Source organism: Aphidius gifuensis, linkage group LG3 (genome assembly GCF_014905175.1).
Source record: "Aphidius gifuensis isolate YNYX2018 linkage group LG3, ASM1490517v1, whole genome shotgun sequence".
NCBI lineage: Eukaryota > Metazoa > Arthropoda > Insecta > Hymenoptera > Braconidae > Aphidius > Aphidius gifuensis.
Window position 1 is genome coordinate 8,069,386 of NC_057790.1, and position 26,840 is coordinate 8,096,225.

The 26,840-nt window shown below is 26.7% G+C and overlaps 5 protein-coding genes across 7 annotated transcripts in view; 3 read left to right on the forward strand and 2 right to left on the reverse strand.

Annotated features, from left to right (window-relative positions):
- The window catches only part of LOC122851822 (DNA N6-methyl adenine demethylase), a 53,708-nt gene extending 41,816 nt beyond the window's left edge, over positions 1-11,892 (forward strand). For both annotated transcript variants that reach the window (XM_044151291.1, XM_044151292.1), the window contains 7 exons: positions 257-494; positions 585-823; positions 1,121-3,797; positions 4,145-4,320; positions 4,439-4,792; positions 4,888-5,115; positions 5,206-11,892. In XM_044151291.1, the coding sequence (XP_044007226.1) occupies positions 257-494; positions 585-823; positions 1,121-3,797; positions 4,145-4,320; positions 4,439-4,792; positions 4,888-5,115; positions 5,206-7,875 (6,582 nt within the window). In that variant the 3' untranslated portion in view covers positions 7,876-11,892. The remainder of the gene's footprint in view (positions 1-256; positions 495-584; positions 824-1,120; positions 3,798-4,144; positions 4,321-4,438; positions 4,793-4,887; positions 5,116-5,205) is intronic.
- Positions 11,893-13,948: 2,056 nt separating this feature from the next.
- Positions 13,949-18,175, reverse strand: LOC122851824 (L-ascorbate oxidase-like). 2 transcript variants are annotated; one of them, XM_044151293.1, is made up of 9 exons: positions 17,833-18,175; positions 17,432-17,745; positions 16,646-16,856; positions 16,274-16,554; positions 15,969-16,092; positions 15,551-15,786; positions 15,285-15,471; positions 14,717-15,151; positions 13,949-14,591 (listed from the first exon to the last, which is right to left on the reverse strand). In XM_044151293.1, exons 1-9 carry the CDS (start codon positions 17,900-17,902, stop codon positions 14,245-14,247), a joined length of 2,205 nt encoding a protein of 734 aa, XP_044007228.1. In that variant the 5' UTR covers positions 17,903-18,175; the 3' UTR covers positions 13,949-14,244. The 2 variants fall into 2 exon arrangements, with proteins under 2 accessions (XP_044007228.1, XP_044007229.1); XM_044151294.1 differs by lacking the exon at positions 17,833-18,175 and having other exon boundaries at positions 14,085-14,591; positions 17,419-17,599.
- A 2,052-nt stretch (positions 18,176-20,227) lies between these two features.
- Positions 20,228-22,342, forward strand: LOC122851825 (SAC3 domain-containing protein 1). The gene is made up of 7 exons (XM_044151296.1): positions 20,228-20,476; positions 20,567-20,758; positions 20,879-21,040; positions 21,120-21,347; positions 21,438-21,578; positions 21,640-21,829; positions 21,938-22,342. The coding sequence occupies exons 1-7, from the start codon at positions 20,418-20,420 to the stop codon at positions 22,058-22,060; spliced, it is 1,095 nt and encodes a 364-aa protein (XP_044007231.1). The 5' UTR covers positions 20,228-20,417; the 3' UTR covers positions 22,061-22,342.
- Positions 21,398-23,759, reverse strand: LOC122851826 (mediator of RNA polymerase II transcription subunit 4). The gene is made up of 4 exons (XM_044151297.1): positions 23,180-23,759; positions 22,637-23,043; positions 22,393-22,509; positions 21,398-22,255 (listed from the first exon to the last, which is right to left on the reverse strand). The coding sequence occupies exons 1-4, from the start codon at positions 23,245-23,247 to the stop codon at positions 22,089-22,091; spliced, it is 759 nt and encodes a 252-aa protein (XP_044007232.1). The 5' UTR covers positions 23,248-23,759; the 3' UTR covers positions 21,398-22,088.
- Positions 23,760-24,103: 344 nt separating this feature from the next.
- Positions 24,104-26,191, forward strand: LOC122850832 (F-box/LRR-repeat protein 2-like). The gene is made up of 3 exons (XM_044149894.1): positions 24,104-24,254; positions 24,480-24,943; positions 25,035-26,191. The coding sequence occupies exons 1-3, from the start codon at positions 24,104-24,106 to the stop codon at positions 26,094-26,096; spliced, it is 1,677 nt and encodes a 558-aa protein (XP_044005829.1). The 3' UTR covers positions 26,097-26,191.
- Positions 26,192-26,840: the final 649 nt, after the last annotated feature.

Genomic DNA, 26,840 nt, shown 5'->3' on the forward strand with positions numbered 1-26,840 from the left:
CAGTGCTTTTCACAGTTTTCCCTTTTCACCCTGGATAAAGTGAGATGTATATAAAAAAAAAAAAAAACATGTATATATTATATACAGTGAGTCATGGGGTAAAGAAAAAAAAATACTTGTCGAGCATCAAAGACAGTAAAAACTTTTGAACGAAATATATCATTTTTTTATAAATTATTTTTTTATTGTTTTCATATTTTTATATTTATTTCTTTTATCAAACAAAAAGATTATATTATTATTTTTTTTTTTTCAGTCTCCGGGTGTAATGCCATTTTATGGAGATACTGGTGCGGGTTTTCGACCAGCACCTGGTTTTGCAAATCCAGTATGGCATCAAGGTGTAACACCAGTTGGAGCTGTTACTGTTGATGCAAATTCTGGTGCCTGGCCATCTCAACAATTTATTCAACAATTACAAGCACCAAATCAAATTGAGGAACTCAGGTATCACACGCAGTACAGTGCGGCGACACCCTATCATCCCCAGCCAGGTAAATAAAGTTTTAATAAATGATTTTCAATAACCAATGACTAAACGAATTTATGATTTGTAAAATTAATGTTTTTTTTTGATGTTTCAGTTACTTACCAGCAACAAGCATTTATTGCCACAGATCAGTCGGCTTTTCAACGTGCTGGTAGTACAGGACAATACACAATCACGGGACAACCATCACCCCTAGTACCTATCACACCACAAACGGGCGCCCCACCACCCCAACGACCACTCAACGGTCAATTCATGGATCCAGCATCAACTGCCGGCCAACCCGTGGGATATGAACCTCGTCAGGAATACGTCAACGGATATCAGCAACAGGTAAGCTCTCCCTACCTCTCCAAATCTTTTGAATATTTTGTTACAATTTAAACTAAACAAAATTCATAACACAATTCCTAAATCATCGACTAAAATCACTAAAAACAAAGCCATAGTTATTAAAAAAAAAAACTCTCTTTACTACTTTTATCTTGGGGTATTTAACTAACATAAAAAATTAAAATCCAACGGAAATAGAAAAAAAAAAAAAAAAAAAAAAAATACTAAACTCCTCGGTATGGTGTGGTAAAGGTACGGATTAATTTTAAGTTACAGATCGAATGATCCTCTTTTCAGGACGTTACGATGGCACCGCCGCCCTCGACAACGCCCACAAGTCGAAGTAGTTCAGTTCACATGGATGGACAACAACAACAGCAACAATCAAATCAACAACAAAATTCACAAAATGATACACAAACTAAGGGATTTACAACAATAGGAACAGGAACTGTGTCGGGAAACGAGATGCCTGGGTATCCACATCAACCGGCCCCACAGAGTTCACACAACTCTAACGGATATCCAGGCTACATTGAGTTGGGCCAACAGCAACAGCAACAGCAGCAACAACAACAACAGCAACAACAGCAACAACAGCAACAAAATCAATGGCAAGGTCAAGGTAATAATCAACAACAGGCCCAACAACAACAAATGCCAAGACAAACATCTATATCAGATGCAAGTCAATCACATTTATGGTCTGATACAAGTACAAATTCAAAAATGGAAAATTCAAATAATGGTATAACATGGCCTGACAATCATTTACAACAACAATTACAAAAATCATCAATTGTTAATGAACAAAATATACAAAATCAACAAGAATTATCAAGACCAGGAAGTCATATGAGTTGGGAAAATAATAGTATAAAAGAACCACATACACCACAATCATGGACTGAACAATCTGATAATTCACAGTTGCAAAATCAACAACAGGCTAATTGGCCTCAACAAAGTCCAAAAATTCGAGATAATCAAAATTCCAGATTAACACCGTCCACTCAACAACAACAACAGCAACAACAAAATCAACAGCAGGGCTGGCCCCAGCATTCACCAAAAATTACAGATCAACAACAACAACAAAATTCTAGAATGACACCATCGTCTAGTCAACAACACTGGCAACAAGGCAGTCCTGAAATACAAGGAACAAATAATAATTCAAGATCAACACCATCAGCATTACAACAACAAAATCAAATGTCCTGGCCGGACACACCAACTAGTCAACCAAATTGGTCACCAAATAGTATGAAAAGTGATGGTAGTCAGCAGCAACAGCAGCAACAACAACAACAATGGACTGATTCACAACCAAGCCCAAGAAGAACACCAGTTGTATGGCAAGGACAACAACAAACAAATCAAGATAATAATAAAACAGATAATAATCAAATGAATTGGTCACCAAATTCAACAGATAACAATACAACAACAAATTGGGGACAACAACAACAAAATACAAAACAAGAAATGCAAAATTCTGATGAAAGAATTACTTGGCAACAACAAAATAATGATAAAACAAATAGTTATCCAGATAATAATCAAGATCAAACAAATCGTGTTAATCTTAATTCACGTTTAAAATCAATGATATTAAATAAACAACAACAGCAACAGCAACAACAACAACAACAAATGCAACAACATCAAATGAATCAAGTTGAACAACAGCAGCATCATCAACAACAACAACAACATCAATTAAATCAAATGAATTCAAATGTTGGTTCAAATGATTATCCAACAGATGATAGAATACGTGATTCACATGAAAATAATGATAAAATACAAGATAAAAGAAATGAACAATATTTAAATCAATCAGGAATGATGTCAATGACACAAACAAATGAACAAATGACCGGTAATTTTTTATTGCATAGCCACCACCACCGGGCCGATAGTTTGCCCGGAGGTGGTGGCTTATGGGAGTGGACAGGAGGTGGTGGTAACAACAACAACAACAACAACAACGTGACAAATAATAACGATAATAGTCATAATAATAATAGTAATAATAGTAATAATAATAATGATAATAATAAATGTAATAATGCCGATAATCAAACCACTCAAATTATACCAGAGACTGGTATAACAGCAATTCAAAATTTTATGAAATATCGCATTGATGATAAAAATAAAATATTTGATAATGAAGATAATAAATCATTTCATCAACAATTAGGTATAATATCAAATGATGATAATACTGATAATTTAACAATTAATAAAAAATTAATATATGATAATGAAAAAAATCAATTAATTAAAACACAAATTAATCATAATAATAATAAGAATAATAATAATAATGATAATGATAATAATATTAAATCTGATGTTGTTATATTTGATTCAAATATAAATACAAATATAAAAAAAGAAACACAAGATTATTGTCAAAATGATATAAATGATGATAATAATTTAGCTAAAAATGTTATAATTAAAATTGAACAAAATGAGGATGATGATATTGAGTATAAATATCGTGGTGATGGTGGACCAGCAAAAGTAATAAAATCAACAGGATCATGGTGTTGTCGTCGTGGTGGTACTGAAAAACCAACAGTTGAACATTCACGTGATGATTGTTGTCATGGACTTCAAACACGTGATGAAATAATTGCTGATTCAGAAAATTTAACAAATGATGATGTTAAAAATGAAATAACAAATATAAATGAAGAAAAAATAACAACAACATTAGTAACAACGACTCTTCAATCATCAACAACAACAACAACAACAACAACAACGACGACAATGACAACGATAACAGCAGTAGCAACTTCAGTAGCAGTAGCAGCAGTAACAACAACAACAGCAACGACCACTGCAACAACAAAAACCAAAACAACAGCATCAACAATGACTGACAACAATGATAAATCGAAGACTAATGTCCGGATGGAAGTACCTGAATGTGACTGCTTTCCAGCTGATAAATGTGAGTTGAAATTGTGTTTACAGCACAGCAACACTAACATTGAGAGAACACACTAACAAATAGCTTTCAATAAACAACAACAACAACAAAAAAAATCACAAAATATGTACAAACGAAACAAACAAATAGGTAAAATGAAATTAATGGATGGTGGTGGGGGTAGAATGGGTTAATTTAAAAAAAAATTAAAGAATTAAACAAAAACGAATTTGGGAAAAACGGTAACATCGTCTTATTTTTTTTGTTTAATAAAAATAACATAATTAAACAATGTACAAAAATAAAAAATATAAAAAAAAACAAAAGAGTCGATGGTTATAAGTAAATTGTGGTTAAAACCACCAAAGGTCCACCGGAGCCTGGGTCATTCTACACACACCTTGGTGCTGCAGCGAGTCTATTGGATCTTCGTAATGATCTGGAGAGAAGAACAGGCCTCAAAGGCAATGCAATTAGATTCGAGAAGGTAGTTTATACTGGAAAAGAGGGCAAAACCACTCAAGGATGCCCAATGGCTAAATGGGTAAGTTTGAAATTTAATTATTTATATCGATTATTAATTTTTATTTGTAATTGACTGTCTACCGTGCTATATATTATATATTGAATTTTAATTAATAATTAATTTTCTATTCATATAGATACTTAGACGTTCTGGTTTTGAAGAAAAAATATTATCAATTGTGAAACATCGTCAAGGTCATAAATGTGCAACATCATGGATTGTCGTTGCAATGGTTGCTTGGGAAGGTGTACCAACACATGAAGCTGATAGAATATATTCACTTCTTTGTCATAAATTAAATCGTTTTGGTCTTCCAACAACAAGAAGATGTGGAACAAATGAACCAAGAACATGTGCTTGTCAAGGTCTTGATCCTGATAATTGTGGTGCTAGTTATTCATTTGGATGCTCTTGGTCAATGTATTACAATGGATGTAAATATGCACGTAGCAAGACTGTTAGAAAATTTAGATTGTCAGTTAAATCTGAGGTAAGTTTATTTACTTTTTTAAAAATTTTTAGTTTATTATTATTTATACTTGTCGAAGAAATAATTATAAATTTGTTTTGTTTTTGTAATAATAGGAAGAAGAAGTTGAAGAAAAAATGCATGTACTTGCAACATTACTATCACCATTGTATCTAAGCCTTGCACCTGATGCATTTAACAATCAAACTCAATTTGAACGTGAAGCAGGTGAATGTCGACTTGGTTTTAAACCAGGAAAACCATTTTCTGGTGTAACTGCTTGCATGGATTTTTGTGCACATTCACATCGAGATTTACACAATATGAACAATGGTTGTACAGTGGTAAGAATATATATTTTATTCATAAAAATAAAAATAAAACTTGTTTCATGTTAAGCATTGATTGAATATTGATTTTTTTTTTATTGAAAGGTTGTTAGCCTTACAAAACATCGATCAGTATCAAAACCAGAAGATGAACAACTTCATGTATTACCACTCTATATAATGGAAGACACTGATGAATATGGATCAAAAGAAGGACAACAAGAAAAAATAAAATCTGGTGCTGTTGATGTATTAACGAAATATCCTTGTGAAGTACGTGTACGTTCAGTACCACTTCAACCTTGTCGACGTCATGGAAAAAAAAGAAAAGAAGAAGAACCAGAAATATCATTGAGTAAACAAAAAGATATGCCTAATAAAAATGATATTAAAATACCAACTGTTTATCAAGATCAATCACGAGTTCAATCTCATTCTAATCATCCTCAACATCAACAACTTTCTTTAGAAATGGCATCAATGTTTGAAGGAATGGATGCACAACTTCAAAGTTCTCAGGTATCATCAACAGTTCTTGACAGTCCAGTATCAATGTATCAAAATTGGGGCTATCAAAATCCAGATCAACAATGGAATCGTTCGTCTGCTTGGCTTGAGCAAAGAAAAAATAATTGGTTAAATCCTTGGGGTGATTATTCATTTGGTAGTATGGAAAGAGATACAAAAGTTGATCCTGATAGTACGAGTCTTGATGATACACGACCAAGAAGTAATATATCTCAAGATGATCATCGTCCAAGATCACAAAATTTACCACACTCAACAGTTGAATCACCTAGAAGAAGTTCACATCAAAGTACATCTGGTTCAGATGTATCTTATGCAGCATCACCTCGAGCACTCTCAACACCTCATGATATAAAAATTTCATCACCAAGAAGTTCTGGTTATCCTGGAACACCAAATAGTGGTATTGCTCATTATAATAATAGTTCTTGTCATAATTGGAGTAGTAATAATATTGAACAGAGCAAACAAAAAAACACAACACCAAGAATTGATTATCCACAGTCATTAAATTTAGATTCTAAATATGTTTGTTCAAAAATTGGACAAAATTCACAATGTACAAATCCGTCAAATAACATAAATCAACAAAGAATGTCATCACCAAGAGGAGCTGACCCTGCTGTTCAAACATATGTCAATCATTCAATGCAAATTCAAGATCCAAGATGTACTGTTCCAAATACCAGTAATATTAATAATTCTTCAAACTCATATTATCATCATCATACTTCTGCAATGCATTCTGGTAATTCACAGTGTCAAATACAAAATAATCAACCACAAACTTTATCAAATAATCAGTACAATTCAGAACAATTTACAATGTATTTAAATGATATTAAAAATCGTCAAAATTCAAATATTGATTTAAAAAATTTTAATTATCCAAATACATCAGATACAACTGTTTCAAATTGTGCTGGTAATTGGAATGCATTAAATACATGGAGTACTGAATTTTCTAAAACAGAAAATCAAATACAAATGCAAGAGAATATAGTACAAAAATCAACAACAACATATTCAGAAACAACATCGAATAATCCATCACCATTTAGAGTACCAAAAGGTCGTCCACCGTCCACACCTGAACGGAATCAAATACCGTCCGAAAATACCTATCAAAATTATAATAAAACATTTTTAAAACCACAAGAAACAAAACAAGAAATATTATATCAATCTGATAATTATACAAATCATAATCATCAACATCAACGTAATTCAGAATATAATACAATAAATCAACAAAAAAAACAAAATATTGGATGGAATGAAATGAAACCAGTACAAGATATTCATGGTATATCTGGACTTGGTCATCATGGATTTCCATCACAGTATGGATATCCATCATATCCAAATATTGATAAGTCATATACAAATAATTGGGATGGTATAAATTATCATCAGCCATATCAACAATCAACTGAATATTCACAATTGTATCATCAACAACAAAAAAGAGATCATCATCATTATCAAACACAATATCCATATCAATCAGTACCATCATCAGCTTATCAAAGTATTAATTCGTCTTGGAGTAGATGGGAAACACCAAGATGGGATATTTATGGATCATCACCATATTATCCAGTTGTACCAGCAGAACCATCACCAAAATCCGAGCCACTTGGTGAAGTTGCTGATTTTGCTAATAATGAAGAATGTTTTAAAGATTCACAAATGGGTGGTGTTGCAATTGCTCTCAGTCATGGTAGTGTTTTATTTGAATGTGCTAAACATGAAATGCACTCAACAACAGCATTAAAAAAACCAAATCGTTTAAATCCAACAAGAATTAGTCTTGTATTTTATCAACATCGTAATTTAAATAGACCACGACATGGCTGGGATGAATGGGAAGAAAAAATGAGACTAAGAAAACTTGGTATAACACAAACAACAAAAACAACAACATCAGGAACTACAAATACAACAACTCAATCATCACCAATTACGACAAGTAATTCAACATCAACAACGACTATTAGTGTTCAAGAAAAACAACAACAAAAACCAAAACAACATGAAAAACAAAAAACACAATTACCAGAAGCACCGCCACCACCACCTCCACCACCTCCACCATTACCACCTGCTTTGCCGCATATTGGTGGTGGTTCAAATTCACAATTTATGCTGAGTTCACCAACGTACACAACTATGACTTGGACAACATTGTTCCCCATGCATCCTTGCATGATTACCGGACCTTACCAAGAGGGTGGTATTGGATAAATAACAAACACCATCATCGTCCTCTTTGACAAATTTTAGTAAACCAATAATTTCATATTTATTTCAGGGAATAAGAAAAAAAAAAAAAAAAAAAACGAAAAAATTAAACAAATAATGCACTGCCATTTATTTATTTTTTTTCTTAATATATAAATTCTAAAAAAAATGAATAAACTCGAGTATATAATGGGAAAACAATAATAACAAAAATAAATTTATAAATAAAAAAAAAAAAAACAACAATCCAATGTGCTCGATTATTAGAGCTTCCTGTTTTTTATATTGAAAAATAAATTTTTCTAGTGTGATAAAATGATAAACTGTTGAGAAAATAATTAAATATTAAAAAAAAAAAAAAAAATGTTGTATAAAACAGATGGTGAATAGAGGGTGACGAGTGCACGTCTGTGTACCGACAAATAAAAAATAATTTAATTTAATTTGTCAATCTACAGATAATAACTATTTTATGAGCAAAAAAAAAAAAAAAAACACATATCTCACAGATTTATTTCCATTAATTTTTTAATTATTTCAAATTAAAATTGAATAATTAATATATCTATATAATATCGGTGCACAAATAAATAAAGACTTTAAGGAAACAAAAAGAATTAAAAAAAACGTGCACAATGACCATTTTGTATATTTGAAAGGAAAAAAAAAAAAAATAATGACTAAATGAAATTACACGATAAAAAGTTATCACACTTTTAATTGATGATTGACGGTAAAGCTAATATTATTTTATTTCTTAATTCTTTGTACATTTTTTTGCTTCGTTGATATTTTGTATTTATTTTTTATCAAAAAAAAAAAAAAAAAGGAAAAAAATGAAAAAAAGAAAAATGAAAAAAAAATAATAAGCACGACTCTTTTGTTCTGCACATAGCCATCATACTGAGTTTTTAAAAATAACACGATGATGATAATAATAAATAATAATAATTTACTAACTACTCGTCAAGTGACGTTTGAGTACAAAGCATCATTTTCTAACAATCATTAACACAATGCGAAATATTTCGATTTATTTTTCTTTGCAGAAACAAAAATTAATAATAGTTAATGCGCAAAGTCTAGTTAATAAATAAATAAATCAATTGAGGTACCTCGTAGATTTTTTATGAGTAAAGAAAAAAAAAAATCGTCTTTTTTTTTTTTTGATTAGTTTTTTTTTTTTTTTTCAATCATAAAACCTTGACTGTCTGATGTTTAAATAATATGTAATGTTTTTGAGTATATATATATATATATATACAAACGAAAAAGAAAAAATTTTATTATTATATTTTTTCCGCAAAATATGATCGCTATTCTATTCAAAAATAAAATTTACAAAAAATGCCAAATGGCTAAACATGATGAATATAATTTAAAGAAAGGATATTTAAAAAATAATCATATTAAGTGAAAAACGTGACACTTTGAATATTTAATTTATTTATATTATGATAAATACTTGTATATACTAGGTAACTTTTCTTTTATATATATTTTTTCAAAATACACGTACACAAAGACAAAACAAAAAAAAATAATTAAAATAACTTTTTTTTATTTTATAAGTATGTCCAATGAGCATTTAATCTTTAGTCAACATTCATGTTTATAAAAAACTAGTGAGGATTAATATTATTATTTTATACATATATGAATCAATTATTGTTTTATTTGTGAGAAGAAAAAAAAAATGTTTATTTCATATTATTTATTTATTTGTCACAATATTATTTATACATGATATTTAAAGAAAAAAAAAATGATAACTTAATCAATTTTTGGACGAAATTTAGCTCGATTTTAGATAATTATTATTGATTGATTATTTTATTATAATTAGCTTTACACAACGTCGTTAGAAATTTAGTGATTACAATAAAAAAAAAACATCACTCTTGTCATTTTTAATCTCGATAAAATAAATCTTCGAGATTGAAAAAATTAATTTTTTTTTTTTTAATGTAAGAACGGCAAATCCTGCTGACTCCTTATCCCGCCTGGAGAATTATAAAAACCATTAATATATTATCATTCATTATAATAATTAGTCATAAACTCTAATTTAATTGATTATTTCTTAATTAAGTTTTCGACAAACAAAAAAACACAAATACAAAAAAAAAAAAAAGTGTTATTGTACTTCTATTTACTGAAAGAAAAAAAAAACAATTATTATTATTAATAATTTAAGACGGTTACGGCATAAAAATACTGCAATACCAAAAAAAAAAAATAATAATATTGTAAATTTCTTTTTGATTTTTTCTTTATTTAATCAATTGAAAATATTTATAACAAAATTTTTTGGGTTATTAACAGTATTTTTATGCCGACCTAATCTATTCCAAATTTTCGCTATGCTAAGTTCATAATTATTTCATTTTTATTTAAAATAAAATGCGTAAGGACGGACAGAGTGAGAGAGAGAAAGTGTGTGTGTGAGAGAGAAAGATATTCCAATTAAAATACTCATTTTTTTCTTTAATTTTCAGTTATTTTATTTTAATTTTTTCAACTATTGTTTCTTTTACTTTTTTATTATAAATGATTTTTTTTTTTTATTAATAAATAAATTTCCCAGTCCATTATTAAATAAATAAAAAAAAATACATGAATAAAAAAATGTTTGAATTATATTGAAAAACTGTTATTTCTAATTTATTATTATTATTTTCTTTTGTTTTATAAAATTATTTTGCTTGAATTTATTTTATTTCTATTTGTTTTCAAGTTTATTTTTTTGGTTGTTTTTTGTTCGGCGGTAATTTCAACATCATTCGTGAACGTGTCCACAGACAGTGCACTCTTCCAAAAATTCTAAGGAAATAAATATTCATAAATAAATTTTTAAATATTTAAATAACATTTAAATCACACACGACGATGCCAAAATAGTTATAAAGGTAAAAAAAAAAAAAAATGAAAAAACTTTAGAAAGTAAATTATTGTAATAATTATTTAAAAAAATATAAAACTATCAGAGTTTTTAAGAGTGAAATCATTTAAAAAAGAAATAATATAAAAAAAAAAATGTTTATCAAGATAAAAATTATTTAAAAAATTTAATTAAAAAGACAAAAAATAGTTAAACAGTTAAATATTGCGATAAAATGTGAGATAAAAATAATAATGGTATTTAAAAAAAAAAAATTATGGTTTTTTAAAAATGAAGAGTGTATTTTTTCTTCCAATGCCAAAAAAGATACCATTTTGTTTTATATGAAAAAGAGGTCATGGAAAATCAAGAAAAAAAAAAAAGAGTAAATAAATAAAATATGTTAATAAAAAAATAATAAAATAAAACAAATGGAGAAAAAAAAAAAAAAAAAAAATTAAGTAGTCTATAGAGAAACAAACGTGTTTAACATGCAAAAAAAGAAAAATCATAAAGAAAAATTTTTCAATGTGTGTCTCGTAAAGAAAAATTGTCCGCCTTACAAAATATAAAATAGTAGATTAACTGAAACAATACCTGTAGTTTACAATAACAAAATTTTCAAAGAATCAATAAAAAAATATGTAACATAAAATCTCAAGTATTTACAAAAAACAAAAAGTTAACAAAGCAATGAAAATTGGAACAGAATGTCCTCCACTGTTTTTTCAATTTGATTAAACAAAAAAAAATAATGCTTCAAGGTAAATTCCACTTGGTACACGTCGTACCATTATAATAATAAATATTTAAATCTACACGCGAAAGTATATTTTTTGAAGAATGATTCAAATGAAATTCAATGAAAAAAAAAATAAAATAAAACCGAATGTTGTTTACGTATGCAACCAGGAATATATTTATATTCACCAGTATATAAAAAAAACGTGAAGCAATGAATAATAAATTTGAAATAAAAAAAAAAATATAATACGTTAAAAATTTTGTGATTATAATAAAAAAAAAAAAAAATACTGTGTATCAATAATTCAAAAAATTAGTATTTCTGGTTGATTTTAAACAATTGTAGGATTGTAGGTGTGTATTGTGGGGTGAATAAATAAATAAAAAAAAAAAAATATAGAGTTATATATAAAGTATAATATAAATAAATTACGAAAATGAAGGAGCTACACAAAAGTTTGATTATAGTAAAAAATATAAAAATAAGAGAAAAGAAAAATTATGCGATTAAATGTAAATATAATCGCAAAATAAATGATTTAGTTATGAATTAATATAATTGACAATTGATGTACGTTAATTTTTAGATAAAAAATCCACAGTATATGTCATAAAAAATAAAACAGAATGAGATTAACAAAAAAAAATATTAATAATTATAAATAAATACATGACAATTTTGTGAATAAAAAAAATATCTAGTTGAAATTGATTTAGTTATTTCCTTAATGCACTCCATCAGGTAAGCAATCACCCTCCACTTTGTTCTCATCGATAGAAGGATCTTCAGTCTCCACGTTCAGTTACTACTTACTACGTCTTTTTTCAAATTACTACCCTGGTGGAAATAATTTTTCCGTAAAATTCCGGATATACTACGTGAAATTCCGGAAAATTCCGAAAAGCTTCGTATCACTCCGAAATTGGCTCATTAATCTTTTAGTCGTTTATTTTTCTTCATTTAACACAGTAATTCGAGTATTTTGGAATTGCTACGGATTTCTCGTATTTTTTTGAAGTGATCCAATTCCAGAATAATCTCGAGCAATTCCGGAATAATCCGTATTAATCCGGAGCAATGCCGGAGAAATATTTTCACCAGGGTAACTTAGTTATAACAGGTCCCTGGGGGAAATATTTCTCTACCGTTTGTCCGCAATTTCTACGCCATTCCTCTACTTTTTCCGAAAATGACCCATGGTGGACAAATTTCTCCAATTTTTCTCGACCTAAAATTTATTCCGACTTTTCTCCATCTTTCCTCCAACCTTTTTCGAATTTTTTCGGTAAAAAATTCCTCTTTTATTTTTTGTATGTAAACTCTTATTCCTGTTTTTTTTATTAATTTTTCTATTTTTTTTGTTAGTTTTTTTAAGCCAAAACTCCGGTAAAAATTCGGAGATATCATAAAAATAGTCTGGAGATTACTCCGTAACTAGGTCTGGAAGTCTCAATTGAGTAGAAATCCGGCAAAATCTTAAATCTGGAACGATTTGTTCTACCAGGAGAATAATTTAAAAAAAAAGATAAAAAAGATAAACTTTTACAAAAATATGAAAATATTTTCATAAATATAGATAATTATGTCAATAAAAAAGAGGTAAAATTAAAAGATAAATTCAAAGAAAATCAATTAAATTTAACAAATGAAAATATTCGATTCATTCATAAAAGAAAAAAAATTAATGGTAAAACATTATGTTTAATGGGTAAAACTAAAATATCTGATCGGATAAAAGATTTTATCATAATTCCAATAAATTTGAAAAAACATCAAAAAAACATCAGCGTTGACTACTCAAAATTGTAGTAATTGTAATGAAAAATGCAAAGTAAGCACAAATGTGAGATCGTTATTTATATTGCGGTAATTGCCATATAACATGGGACCGCGATATAAATAACATATAAAAGAAGATTTAATGTAAAAATAAGAAGAATATCTAAAAAAAAATCTCAAAAGATCATTCATATGTACAGAGTGAATCATTTCATTGTTTGGTTGTATGAAAAATAATAAAATTTACGTATATCAAAAAAAATATGTAAATGAATATACATTTATTTTTTTGCTTGTACAAAAAAAAAAAAAAGATTTATCAATTAACAAATAGTTGTTTGTAGACCTTATTTAACAAATAGAATTTTTTTTAAATTAACAAACCTTTTGTTGGTGGACCTAAATTAACAAACTGAATTTGTTAATTTTACCAACTATTTTTTACTGTGTGGTAGAAATATTTCTTCGGCATTACTCTGTTTTTGGCCCATTTCCTGAGAAATTACTCCGGCATGACATCAATGACGGAGAAATGTCTCAGGAAATGGGCCAAAAACGGAGTAACGCTGGAGAAATATTTCCGCCAGGAATAGTACTGATTATACTGAAGAGCCCAAACTGCTTATGCCATAAAAAGCTATTAAAACATATTTTGAATAAATGCAACTGGATCCAGTAAATAATTAATTTTTTATTTTATACAACTTCATCGTTTATTATTTTTTAATTTACACAAATGAACGATTAAATAAATAAAAAATTCCAGTTGGAATTATAATGTATAATCTAATCTTATTATTTGCCTGAATCTCATAAATTTTATTATACTTATTAGCAATACTATTATTATTATCATTATTTGAAAAAATAAAAAGCTCCTTATCACTTAATTATCAAGACTAGTGATTAATGATCAATGAATACCGAAACAATACTGAGAATTTAAATCAGTTAGTAAATATTAACATCAATAAAAATTAAAATTAACAGTCACAATAAATAATAATGTAAAACTGATAATTTTAAGACAATGCTTAATGACATATTGACCATCTGATGAGCTCTTTAATGTTTCAGCAATATTTCTTAATAATCCATTGACATCATTTTCACTAAACAAATCATTTGTTGTTGTTTTTTCATATGTTAAAATTTTTTTCGATGAAATTTCTGGTGGAGCTTGTGGTTTCCAGTCACCACAACGAGGAAAATTATCTGGTACTGGTGGCATTTCTTCATGTGTACCTATTTTGAAAATCACCATCATTCCAACCATAGAATGATGTTCTAAATGACAATGCATCAATGAATATCCTGTGAAAATTAAATATAATACATAAATAAAATAGACTATTTTAGTTTCAAAGACAAGCTCAAATTTAACATTTGTTTAAATATACTTTTACTTTCTGAGTTATTGGTGTATATTATTTATTTACCAGGATTTGATGCGTGAAAGCGAATTACAGTATAACCACCATCTGGTACAGTAACAGTGTCCTTGAGTGGTGCTCTTTCAAGACGACGTTTTATTAGACCTAAAGAATCAAGTCTTTGAACTTCCTTGACAGTAACATTTTTTCCAACTTTTGCCATTGCAACAACACGAAAATTATGACCATGAAGATGAAATGGATGGTTTGCATCAAATGTAAAACCTTCATCAACCATTATTACCTCAACAACACTGTTCAATTTAACTTGTAATACATGTGTACATGAACAAAATACATTTTTACAATTTTTAACACTACTTGAATTACAAAATTGATCTTCTTTTATTAATTCACGTTGTGATAATAATGGAAAACTTGGTAATTTCATTGTTATATGATTTAATTGAGGAGTATAAACTCTTCCTTTTTTACTGTTAACTGAAAAAATAAAATAAATTTAATTGTTTGTTGCAGAAATTAATAATAATTATGTAGTAATATGTCCATGAAAAAAAAAAATTGTTAATAGATTTTAATTTTAGATTATATTTTTTGTAGAATATATTATCACCTTGATGAAATCCATAAAGATCTTTACGATGAAAGTTTGAGTTGTCCTTGTCATAAAAATCATAAGACAAATAAAATTGATAATCAGGCTCACGTGTATTTGATTCGTCATTTGGTTCGAGTGATTCTAGGAGTGGCATGCTAATTGAGTCAAGTGATTCAGTGCCTTTATTTAGAGAATTTAATTGCTAAAATAAATAAAATACATATAAAATTATCCTATCATAATATTTGAATCTAGAAACAAATAATTAGAATAATCATTACCAAAATTGTTTGATTTTCGAAACTTGGATGTGACAATGGTATGTCATAAGCGACATTATCATTTGGTTCATTATCATCAGCACCTTGATAGCTTAATATTGCAACTTGATGAGCACTTGTAAATCTTTTATCACAATCCATTAGTCCCCGGAATCTCATCCAATAGTTACCCACATCCTGATCCATCATGATAATAAAATCAAAACGTTCACCCGCATACGTAACAAATGACTCAACTAAATGAAAAAAAATATTAGCAATAAAAGTGCAAAATAAAAAAACAGGATCGATAAAAAATTTCCTCATAATAATTTATAATTCAGCAAAAAAATAAACAAAACACGGATGTATTTTTTTTTTTTAATTAAAATCTTTTTTTTTTTTCTCATAATTATTGTAATTTAATGTAATATGATACCTTCAACTGGTTCAATATTATTTCCATCTGTAGCGACAATGTAAATTGTATGATTATCAACTGACACTTCAATTGGACAATTTAAAAATTCTGCATTTATCAAACGAAATCGATATCTAAAATTCTAGAAAAAAAAAAAACTACAATTAAATAAATTAAATATGTAATATTTTATTAACATATAAATGATTTAAAATTATAATAAAAATGTAAATTATTATATAATTATATTTATTAAAAAAAAATCAATAAATTTATGTGTAATAATTTACATACTTATTAAAATAAAAAATGGAATATTTTACCTGTTGAACATGAAATTTTTCGAGTGGCATATCTTTAAGATAAGCATCATGACTATCATTTAATTTTTGATAACGTCCTAGACCATTGACAAGTAAAGTTGGTGGTTTATTATCACCATCAGAATGATGATGAGCTAAAAATTTATCAACTCCACTTTCATGATCCCAATCAAGTATAATTATCGTGTGTTCATCAAAATCATAAAGATCATTAAATGGATCTTTGTCTTTTGGTATTCGTACAATTAATGATCCAAATACTCCATCACTTCTTTGAAATCCTTTTTAAATAAATAAAAATAAATGAAAAAAAAAATCAATAAACATATTATGAAATAAAGAGAACGTGAACTGGTCTTGTGATTAATCAACCTGAATGTGAATGCCAAAAATGTGTCCCAGGTGTGGCTGCTGGATAATGATATCTGAATGTTGCACCAGGTGGAATTGGACACTGTGTAACATAAGGTACACCATCCATATATGGTGTTGTCCTGTGATGTTGACCGTGCCAATGTAAAGTTGTACTTTCAGCAATTAATGAATTTGTAACATCAACAATTATTCTATCACCTTGACATACCTTCATTAAAATTAAACAATTTAAAAATTGATAATAGGTATCATTTATTAAGTAAAAAAAACAAGGAAAAAAAAAGACACTGATAATTATAGTAATTAAAAAATATTAATGTTATAAATAATTCGATTAATCAATAATAAATTTTAATAAAATTACAGATATATATTTAATGACTTTTAAGAATAGTAAAATAAATAAATAAACAAGTCTAGTTTATTCATCATTATCATCATTTACGCACGAGTGAGTTGAACAATGAGAATTCTAACCCAAGGACATTATTATATTTTATTTTTTAAACTTTATTATCAAGTTAATATTGTATAATATTTATATATATTTCTCCTTCACCTTGTTAAATCATTACCACATGATAATACTTTATATGAATAATCATGTCTCAACGGACATTTATTATTATTTAAAAAAAAAAGTTAAATTATACATATAGAGTGTTATTTTTATTTATTTTTTATTTGGCATTGGTCTTATGACTCTAGACTTATTGCTACATAAGTATAGTATAAGTGTTACTATTGCAAAAGAGATGATTATTACATACCATGTTAACATACCTCAATTGATGGTCCAGGCATTTGACGATTAACAACTTGCATTGAACGTTTAATACCATCAACAGGTATACAATGTGGACGATAACAATCTGTTATATTTAATGGACAATTGTAGCATGCTTTACTCATTGATCGATAAGACTCAACGTTAAATGAATAGTAACAATCCATGGGAATTTCATCTTTGACGCAATCACGACGACAGGGATGTTTCAACCAATCAGTTAAATCAGGCTCATCCAAATAATCAAAACTTGATGATTTTAATATTGTTGGATCATTATCATGATTGTTTGAATTTATTACTACTGCGGCTAATTATTTTTAAAACAAAAAACATTACAATTTTGGTAATTGATAAAAAAATTATATTCATTTATTTATTTTATCTTTTTTTTTACCATCAGATTTTAACTGATTTCCAGCAAATATTATAAAAAATATCACAAAACTATTGACACTTGAAAACATAATTTTTTCTATTATCAAAATTTTTTATATAGATATTTTAATAATTAATATAATTTAAAAAAAAAAAAAAAACAATAATTTATTTATTTATTTTATTGTGGTTTTTTAATGTACTTTGTTTATTTAATCGGTAAATAAACTTGACATTAAAACACGCAAAATTTGATAAATAATAAATTTATTCAATGATGATGATGATGATGATTGTAATGATGGCAAGAAGCCTGGCGGCATACTGACGTGATTCTTCTTTCACCATCACCGATGTAATCGAAATTTGTCTGCCTTGAATGTTTCCCCCCTGCGAAAAAAGAAAAAAAGAGAGAGAGACGTTTTAAATTCTGTATTTTCTTATGTATATTTAATTGACTTGAATCATTTTTATAGCAATCGTTTAATAATTTTTAATTAACTAATTAATTTATGATTATTATTGTTCAAATTTTTGGTGTTGATATATCGAAATTGTCACAAAGCTAAATGTTTATTTGCAAATAATAAATGAATGATAAGAAATTATTTATATACCTTTTAATTCTCATTGTAAAATTTATTATTATTTATTTAATTTTTTTCCTCTTTTCGTTATTTTAATTGTGAGATTTATTTCTAAGAAATCCTTTGTAATCCTTCACCTCAATTTTCATAATGCTTTTTTAAATTTATTTTTCTTTTAGTTGATTTTATAAAAAATATAAATTAACTCTCAAAAGGATGTGAATGTTTAAAATGACTTTTAATTATAATGGAAAAATTAAAATTTATCAATTGATCGGATAAGTATGTTATTTGTAAATAAATAGTGTTTATAATTTATTTTTTCGATTCTATAATATTTCATTCTTAAAGTATGAATATTTAATTATTTAACAAGAATAAAGATTGATATTAAAAATTAATATTATAATTTCAATTTACAAAAAATTACAGTGTCTATACATATCTGTAGTGTAATCTTTATAATCTCAGTTATCTTTATAATCTCATTACAATGTTAGTAACAATTAAAAAATTAAAAAAAAAATCATTTATTATATTTTTTATCAGACTTAAATTTTTTTTCTACGTATATTAATATGTTTTCTCGAATATTTCATCTTGAATGTTTAACTCTAATTAGTAGATTTTGTAATTATCTATTTGCAGATAATTTTCAATTTCCTCAACATATTGTCATCTATACTATTTCGATTTTGAATTTTTTTGTTTTTGCAATTAACAATTATTATTAATTTTCCATACAGTTTTACTTTTTGTGAATAATATTTTAACTGAAGTTCCTGTAAGAGTTTTAAACGACTTTTTAATTTTTTGCCAGAAGCTTGTGTTTAATTTATAATCTATTGAGGTAAATGTTAAATAATATTTATATTTTTAACACATACACAAACGTATAAAACATTTTAAAAAACCAGTAATAAGTTTCTTATTATTATTATTATTATTATTATTATTATTATTATTATTATTATTATTATTATTATTATTATCTTAAACAATTTGAGCTTATTGCTTGTACAAATAATACTTGTTCACAAAAATTAATAATTATATATTTTAATAATTACTTTAAAGACTAATGCAAAAAAAAAAACTTATATTTTTAATACCTAATTGGCTAAAACAATTATTTATAATAATTAAATAATAACCAAGTTTTAAAATTGATAATTAAAATTCCTCATATACGTGGAAGCTACTCGTAAATTTTAGACTTTGACAATGTAGCTAAGGAAAAAATAAAGAATGAAAATAAATATAACATGATTACAAACGTCAATAAACGCAATAATAAATGCTATAGACAAAAATAATTATATTTAGAACTCAATACCAAATATAAAATAATTTTACCAAGTAAAAATAATTTTTTCGATTACATAATTACGAGTAAATTGGAAAACACTTGAAGGAATTAAAGACACTTTTATCGATATTAATCTGATTTTCCTCAGAATAAAATTCGGAGAAAAGTGCAATTAATCGCAGATAATTGAAAAAAAAGTTAAAGAAAATCGCAATAATTATTTTCAACAGGGTAAACTCTATTTAATCGAAAATAAACTCTATTCGATTATAACTTAACTGCAAAAATTGTTTATAAATTAAAAAATATAAATTTACAAAAAAATCTAATTAATATTTTCATACAAAAAAATGGCCATTTTTTTCTGTTTAAATTTTCTTACTTTCATTTGTTATTTCAGCGATTATCGCTGACTTGGTAAATTTTTTTTAATCGTCACAATGAAAATCTGTCTTTACGTATCTACAAACGTCAAACTGCGTCAAACACACACACAGTCAAACCAAGTCAAAACATAGGCAAGTCAGTAGTCACATAAACATGACATCAGTATGCATGTGTGGAATGATCTTATTTTTCAAGGCCAAATAACGTAAACAAAATAGTAAAATAATATATTACAAGTTGACTAAGTATATTTTACATGAAATAATAGCAATTACCAGATTGTAAATTATAAAAAAAGAGTTTAAAAATAATTTAAAAATCATGGATGTTGCTGTGATTGGAAGGTGTTTCAGCATGTGTCCTGAAAAAGAACGTATTATGTATGTTATTGTTGTTGTTGTTGATGTATATTTTATTTTTTATTTTAAAAAGTTAAATGTAACAAATGTATTTAATTAATATTCTGACAGGAGAGAACGTGAAGGACTTCTACATGTTTTGGAAATTGATGAAAAAACAAAAAACCAAAAAAGACCAAAATGTGATCCATCTAAAATTGTAAAATGTTATAGTAGACCAAGTGCTGGAATGTTCATGACTGATCCAAATCAACTGAGACCTGGACCAGTTCTTATGGTGACACTTAGATATTTATTATCAACGTATGATTATTTTATCAAACAGTATATTCAATAGTTGGTTTTTGTTTTATTAATTTAAAATTCAATTGTTAAAATAACAATTGAATTTTATTTTTTTTTTTTTTCATCTACAAATAACAGGGTAGTAACACGAACTGATGTTAAATGGTCACGAATTTATGAATTTGTATTTGATAGAATACGAGCAATAAGACAAGACATTGTCATCCAGATGCTTGACATACCAACGAGTATTCGTCTTTTTGAGCCAATTGTTAAATTCTATATTTATTCAAATGAAAGGTATTTGAAACAATCAACATCAAGCTGTTTTATTTTGTATTTTTTGTCCTATTAATTAATTGTATTTTTATTTTTTCAGATTATGTGAAAAAAGTTTAAATGAATTTGTTCCAAAATTCAACAATGAACATCTTCTTGAGTGTATAAAACAATTGTTAGTTATGTATGATGAATATGAACAATATAATGTTGATAAATCATCAATGGAAAATAACTGCAGAACAACAATTGAAGTGTTATATATTTTACTACACTTGGGTGATCAAGTTGCTCTGAGAAGAGGTTTAAATTTACCAAAAAAATACAGGTGATTTATCAACATTCATTTGCCTTTCACTTTTCAATAATAAAATCACGTGTTTTAAAAAATATATGTATTTTTTTAAATTGCTTACAGAGAAGAACCATACATTAAAAAGGCACTTAAAATATCTCTTGCATGTCACGTGAAAAATTACGCAAGAGTATGTCGTGAAATTAGAAAATTACCATCACTATTTAGCATCGCAGCTATCAGAAATTTGCAATACATTAGAAGGTATTTGTCATGAATATTTAAATTTACTTAATATTTAATTTTTTTTCTTTTTTTGTTATAGAGATACTTTTGAAATTATGAGCTGTTCTTATAATAGTCAAAAACAAACATTTTCTGCTTATAAATTAAAGGAAATTTTATTATACGAAGACTTGGGAAACTTAAAAAGAGATTGTGATTTATTTGGTTTTAATTTTAACAATGGAAATGTTGCATTTGAAAATAAAAAATTCAATAGAAATATTTTAAATGTAAGTATTTTTTTTTTTTTAATGAATAATTAGAAATAAATAAATGAAAAATAAATTTAAATATTTATAAATGATAATGAAATTCTTTTTTTGTTTTGTTCATTTTAGGCTCATCCAGAACAACATATACCAGATGAAACTCTTCACAGTTTTTTACCAGCCATACTTTTATCAAATGAAAATTTGTTATTAAACGAAAAAAACAAAAAATTTACAGTGAAAAAAATCTAATTAATTGTAAAACTTTTTATACTAATTATTATTGGGAATCACTTGATGAGCTGCTTGATGAATCTGTTGACATAACTTCAACATCTTCATTTTCCTGTTTATGAGTATTAATGGCAACACTTTGTCCACCCATTGACATATGGATTTCCCCAGAAGGATGCCAAGCAAACTGGTTTGCTGATGACATAAGTGGTTCTGTTAACAAAAAAGAAATAAATAAAATTGAGTGAATAAAAAAAAAAACAAACAAAAAAGCAATATAAACATTTCAAGGATAAACAATGTTGTTATTATTATTGTTTTTAAGGAAAAACCAGTGATAAATATTATACCTGCTGGATGTCCTGTTCGTTGAAGGTCAGACGTTATTCCCGCATGTGAACCAAGCATTTGACCATTTGATGGTGATTCATTTAATCGACCCAGAACTCCAAGACGCATTTCAATGTCTAAATAAATAATAAGAAAAAAATATTTATATATAAATTAATCATCTATTTTTAAATATCAAAATAACAATATTTTTTTTTCTTATTATTGTTTTTTTTTTAACATAAAAAAAAATGTATTTATTACCAGTTGGATATGGCCTTCTTGGATCACCCTGTTGCCAACTTAGTGGTGCACATATTGCATTTGATGCACTAATTCTATGTGAAAATTTAATGAGTTCTTCAGATGGTACTGGTCGTTTATTAGCTCGTGCAATTGATTGTAATTTTTGTTTAGCTTGATAAATTGCTGTTGCTAATATTTGTTCAGCTTCTTTAAGTTTTTTTTGTAATTGTTGAATATCTTGATCTTGTCTTTCAACTTCAGCTTTCAATGCATCCATTCTTAAATTTGTTTTAGCCTGTTCATCAGCTCTTTTTAACATGCTTTTTAATTCATTGTCCTTTACAACTAAAAGATCTGTCAATTGTCCATGTTCTATTGTTGATAATTTTGATGTTTTTGGAGCTATTGTATTTTCAATCATTTCTCTAAAAAATTAATGTAAATTAAAAAAAGTTTTCTATTATAAAAAATGTATTGTTTTTGTTAAATTTTTTATATTAAAAAATATTTTTAATTTAAAAAAATATAAACAACAGTATAGGTTATGTTTACTGTACTTACTTTGCTATAAGTTCAATATCATCGACAATTGATATTAACAATTCTTTTGTACTTTTATTACTTGCCATTTTTATATCGATATGATTATAACATTAAAATAATTATCATCACACTATAGTTTTTATGTTTAATACTAAAAAAAAACTACAATACACATTACATTAGTTTTTAAAAATGTAAATAAAGTATTCTTTCTCTTTCTAAATTTGCTAAAGTGTCACTTGGGCAGTTGGGCTGCGTTCCGAAATCGTCGATTCAGTCTTCAAAATAGTGAATTTCAGTGATTTTTATTTTCTTTGTCGTCTTGTCGTGGTAGCTAATTAGCTTATAATAATTAATAATGAAACCATGAAATATTTCCACGTATTTCCATTTTCTAGTCTTCTTGAATGAAACTGGTTAACCGACCAGAGAACCTGGCGACAGTTTCAAGACAGCATTACATATTTTAATGTTTACATATGTTTTGATACGTTTTAAGGCTATTTTTTGAGCTTGGTTTTGTTATTGATAGAATTTCAATTAATTATCATTGATTGTTATTGATATAAACAAGTAGACATCATATTACTTGATCAATCTCTCCAGTTATTACCACGGAATTCAGTATAGTCTCACAATTTAACTGTGAGTATAATTTTGTTGATTTATTTTTACCAGTGATTTATCAATTTTTAATCGATCAATATTTTGTATTTATAATGATTTTAGTTTATTTTATTCTGATGACAAGATATAATTTTTTTACACGTATGTAATTGTATTAACATATTTACATCACTGAAAAAAAAATGTTTTTTTTTGGTTGAATATTCATTTGAGGAACAAAAAAATATTTTTCTAAAATAATAAATTAATTTTTCAATTAAAATAAATAATATATATAATATATATACATTTTTTATCTTTAGGATTTTATTCATGATGAGTGTAGAAAAGATATGTCATGTGGAGGAAGAACAATCCTCTGGTGATGTTGACCAGAAAATAGATCTCATCAACACTTTGAGTTATGATGCATTAGCTAAAATATTTATGCAGCTGCCAATACATGAAAGGATTGTTATGGATCAGGGTAATTATTAAAATGAAGTTTTAATTTATTTAATATAAATACTATATTCGTATATTAAAAATTATTATATATAGGATATTATCGTAGATGTAAATCTTGATATGAAACTTTTTTTAAAGAACGAAGTATTGTTAACGTATACAAATTATATATTCTTTTATAAAAATATCTATAAAAACGTTTTATAAAATTGTCTATATAAAGCTTTGTCTCACGTGTTTTTAGTTTGTTCTAAATGGAAAGAGGCCAGTAAACTAGCTTGGTATGATATTAAAAAATACAAATGCACATCAACGTCATCAACTGGTCTCGCTTATGATAAACGTTTGTTGATACAATCAGATGTTGAGAAAATACTTTTGCATTGTGGTATTTATTTGAAAGAATTATCTCTTTCAAGAATTCGTAAATCAAGTATCTTGCCAATCATTGGTGATCACTGCAAAAATTTAACAAGACTCGAATTTGGATTAAGCGAGTATCATATGAATACAAATAATATAAATTACTTCGTTCAAGTATTTAGACAGTTGGACAAATTAAAAGTCGTTCGAATACAAGTATATGCTACCTACGACAACCGCGTAAAAAAATTTTCCATTGAAATAATCGATAGTCTTTCAGAAGGAATTGATGAAATTCATATATTTTTTCCCAAAGTACTTGAGAATACATTACCATTTTTTTTCGTGAGTTTATCACTAGTAACAGAGTACTTCTAATTGAATATACATACACAACTTATAAAATTTATTTAAATCAATTTCTACACTTTTTCAGAATTTAAAAAAGTTTAAAAATCTTCATAGTTTAACATTAAGTAGATGCGTTATCGACGACATGATTGCAGAAATATCAGAAAAGCAAAGCCTTGTTTATCTCAATCTTGAAAAGTCAAAGACAATAACTGGAGATTTAATTTTTATGTTCAATCGGCTTGTAAATTTGGAACACATCAAGATAACTTCATACTTGGTGTCTCCTACCAACAGTCCAGGTTTACTCTGCACTTGTATTTCCAATACATGCAAAAATTTGAAGCATCTTGAAATTTCTACTGGTTTTTATAACTCAATTGATGTTTCAATCATAAACTGGGCCAACCTTAAAAATTTAGTGTTTCTCAATATTTTTTGGAAAATTACTGATGAAGTAGCAATTAAAATTGTGAATTATTGCAAGAATTTAGTACATTTATGTATTTCTCGATATAGTGATACCACTGAAACAGCATTGAAAAAATTAACAAAATTAGAAAATCTTGAGACTTTCAAACTCGAATTTTTGCAACTCAATAGCAGAGTAATAATCGCAATTTCAAACAATTGTGAAAAACTTAAACATTTAAGTATTCTGGGTTGTACTGTAGCCAAATCTATTGACGATGGTGAAACACGTTCTTCTGCATCTGCTCTTGATGATTTATCAAAATTACAATATCTTGAACATTTAGAGCTTACAGGTATTAAAGACCTTCAAGATAGTACTATTATTGCTATCGCTAATAAATGTAAAAACCTGAAATATTTAGGTATCGGTGATTGTCAAGATATTACTGAAACCGCTCTCATGGCTTTAACGAGCATGGAAAACTTGAAAAAGTTAGAAATTCGGCGGAATCCTAATGTTACAAACAACTTTATTGTCAAATTAAAAGGATTAAAATTGTTGAATTGCAAGAGTTGTGAAAAACTCACTGATGCTGGCTTAATTCAATTTATAAAAAATTGTCCAGATCTTGAAGACCTGATTATTGACGTCACAAATATTACAAAGGATTTTGAAAATGCTCGTAATAAATTAAACAAAAATCGTATTTTTGATATTCGCGTTAAAATATAAAGATCAACTTGAATTACGAGCTGGTTATCTATTTACTGTATATCAATAGTTATCTCTTGTTGCGTATTAATTAATTAATTAAAACGATTAATTAATTGTCATATACCCTTTTCTTTTATTTTCGCATTATTATTTTTGAAAAGCTTACAACTGGAATTGTTACAGTAATATAAAATTTAAAAATGAAAATATAATTTTTCTAAAAATAGTGAACAAAGTATTATTAGTATTAGGATGTACATAATTAAATATACTTGAAACATTTAAGGATGTAAATTGCTTTTTTTATGAGTAATATTATACGATATGAATCGATGTATCGAATAAGAAGATGCTACATTATTTATAACTCATTAATATTATCCGGAATTATAAAAAATAAAATTTTTCTTTTATTTAAATAATGAAAATGTTTTTGTTCGTACAGAACAATTATTTGTATAGTAAATGGTGCATATGTAATTACAATGATTTTATTATAACATTCAAATGCATTTAAAATTTTTATTTACAAAAACAGTAACCTTCAATAAAAAATTATAATTGTCTGCCGTTCACAGGTAAGCCAGGTAAAAAATCGATTATTTAAACAATTCGTTCACACATAATTTTTTATCAAATACTTTTAATTTTATTATATTAACTTAATTTTAAAATGGCAGCTCAATTAATTGTTGTTCAACCGAGATATTAATTTTTGAATAGTGAAAAAAACACGAATTATTATTATGCCGCTATTTTTTA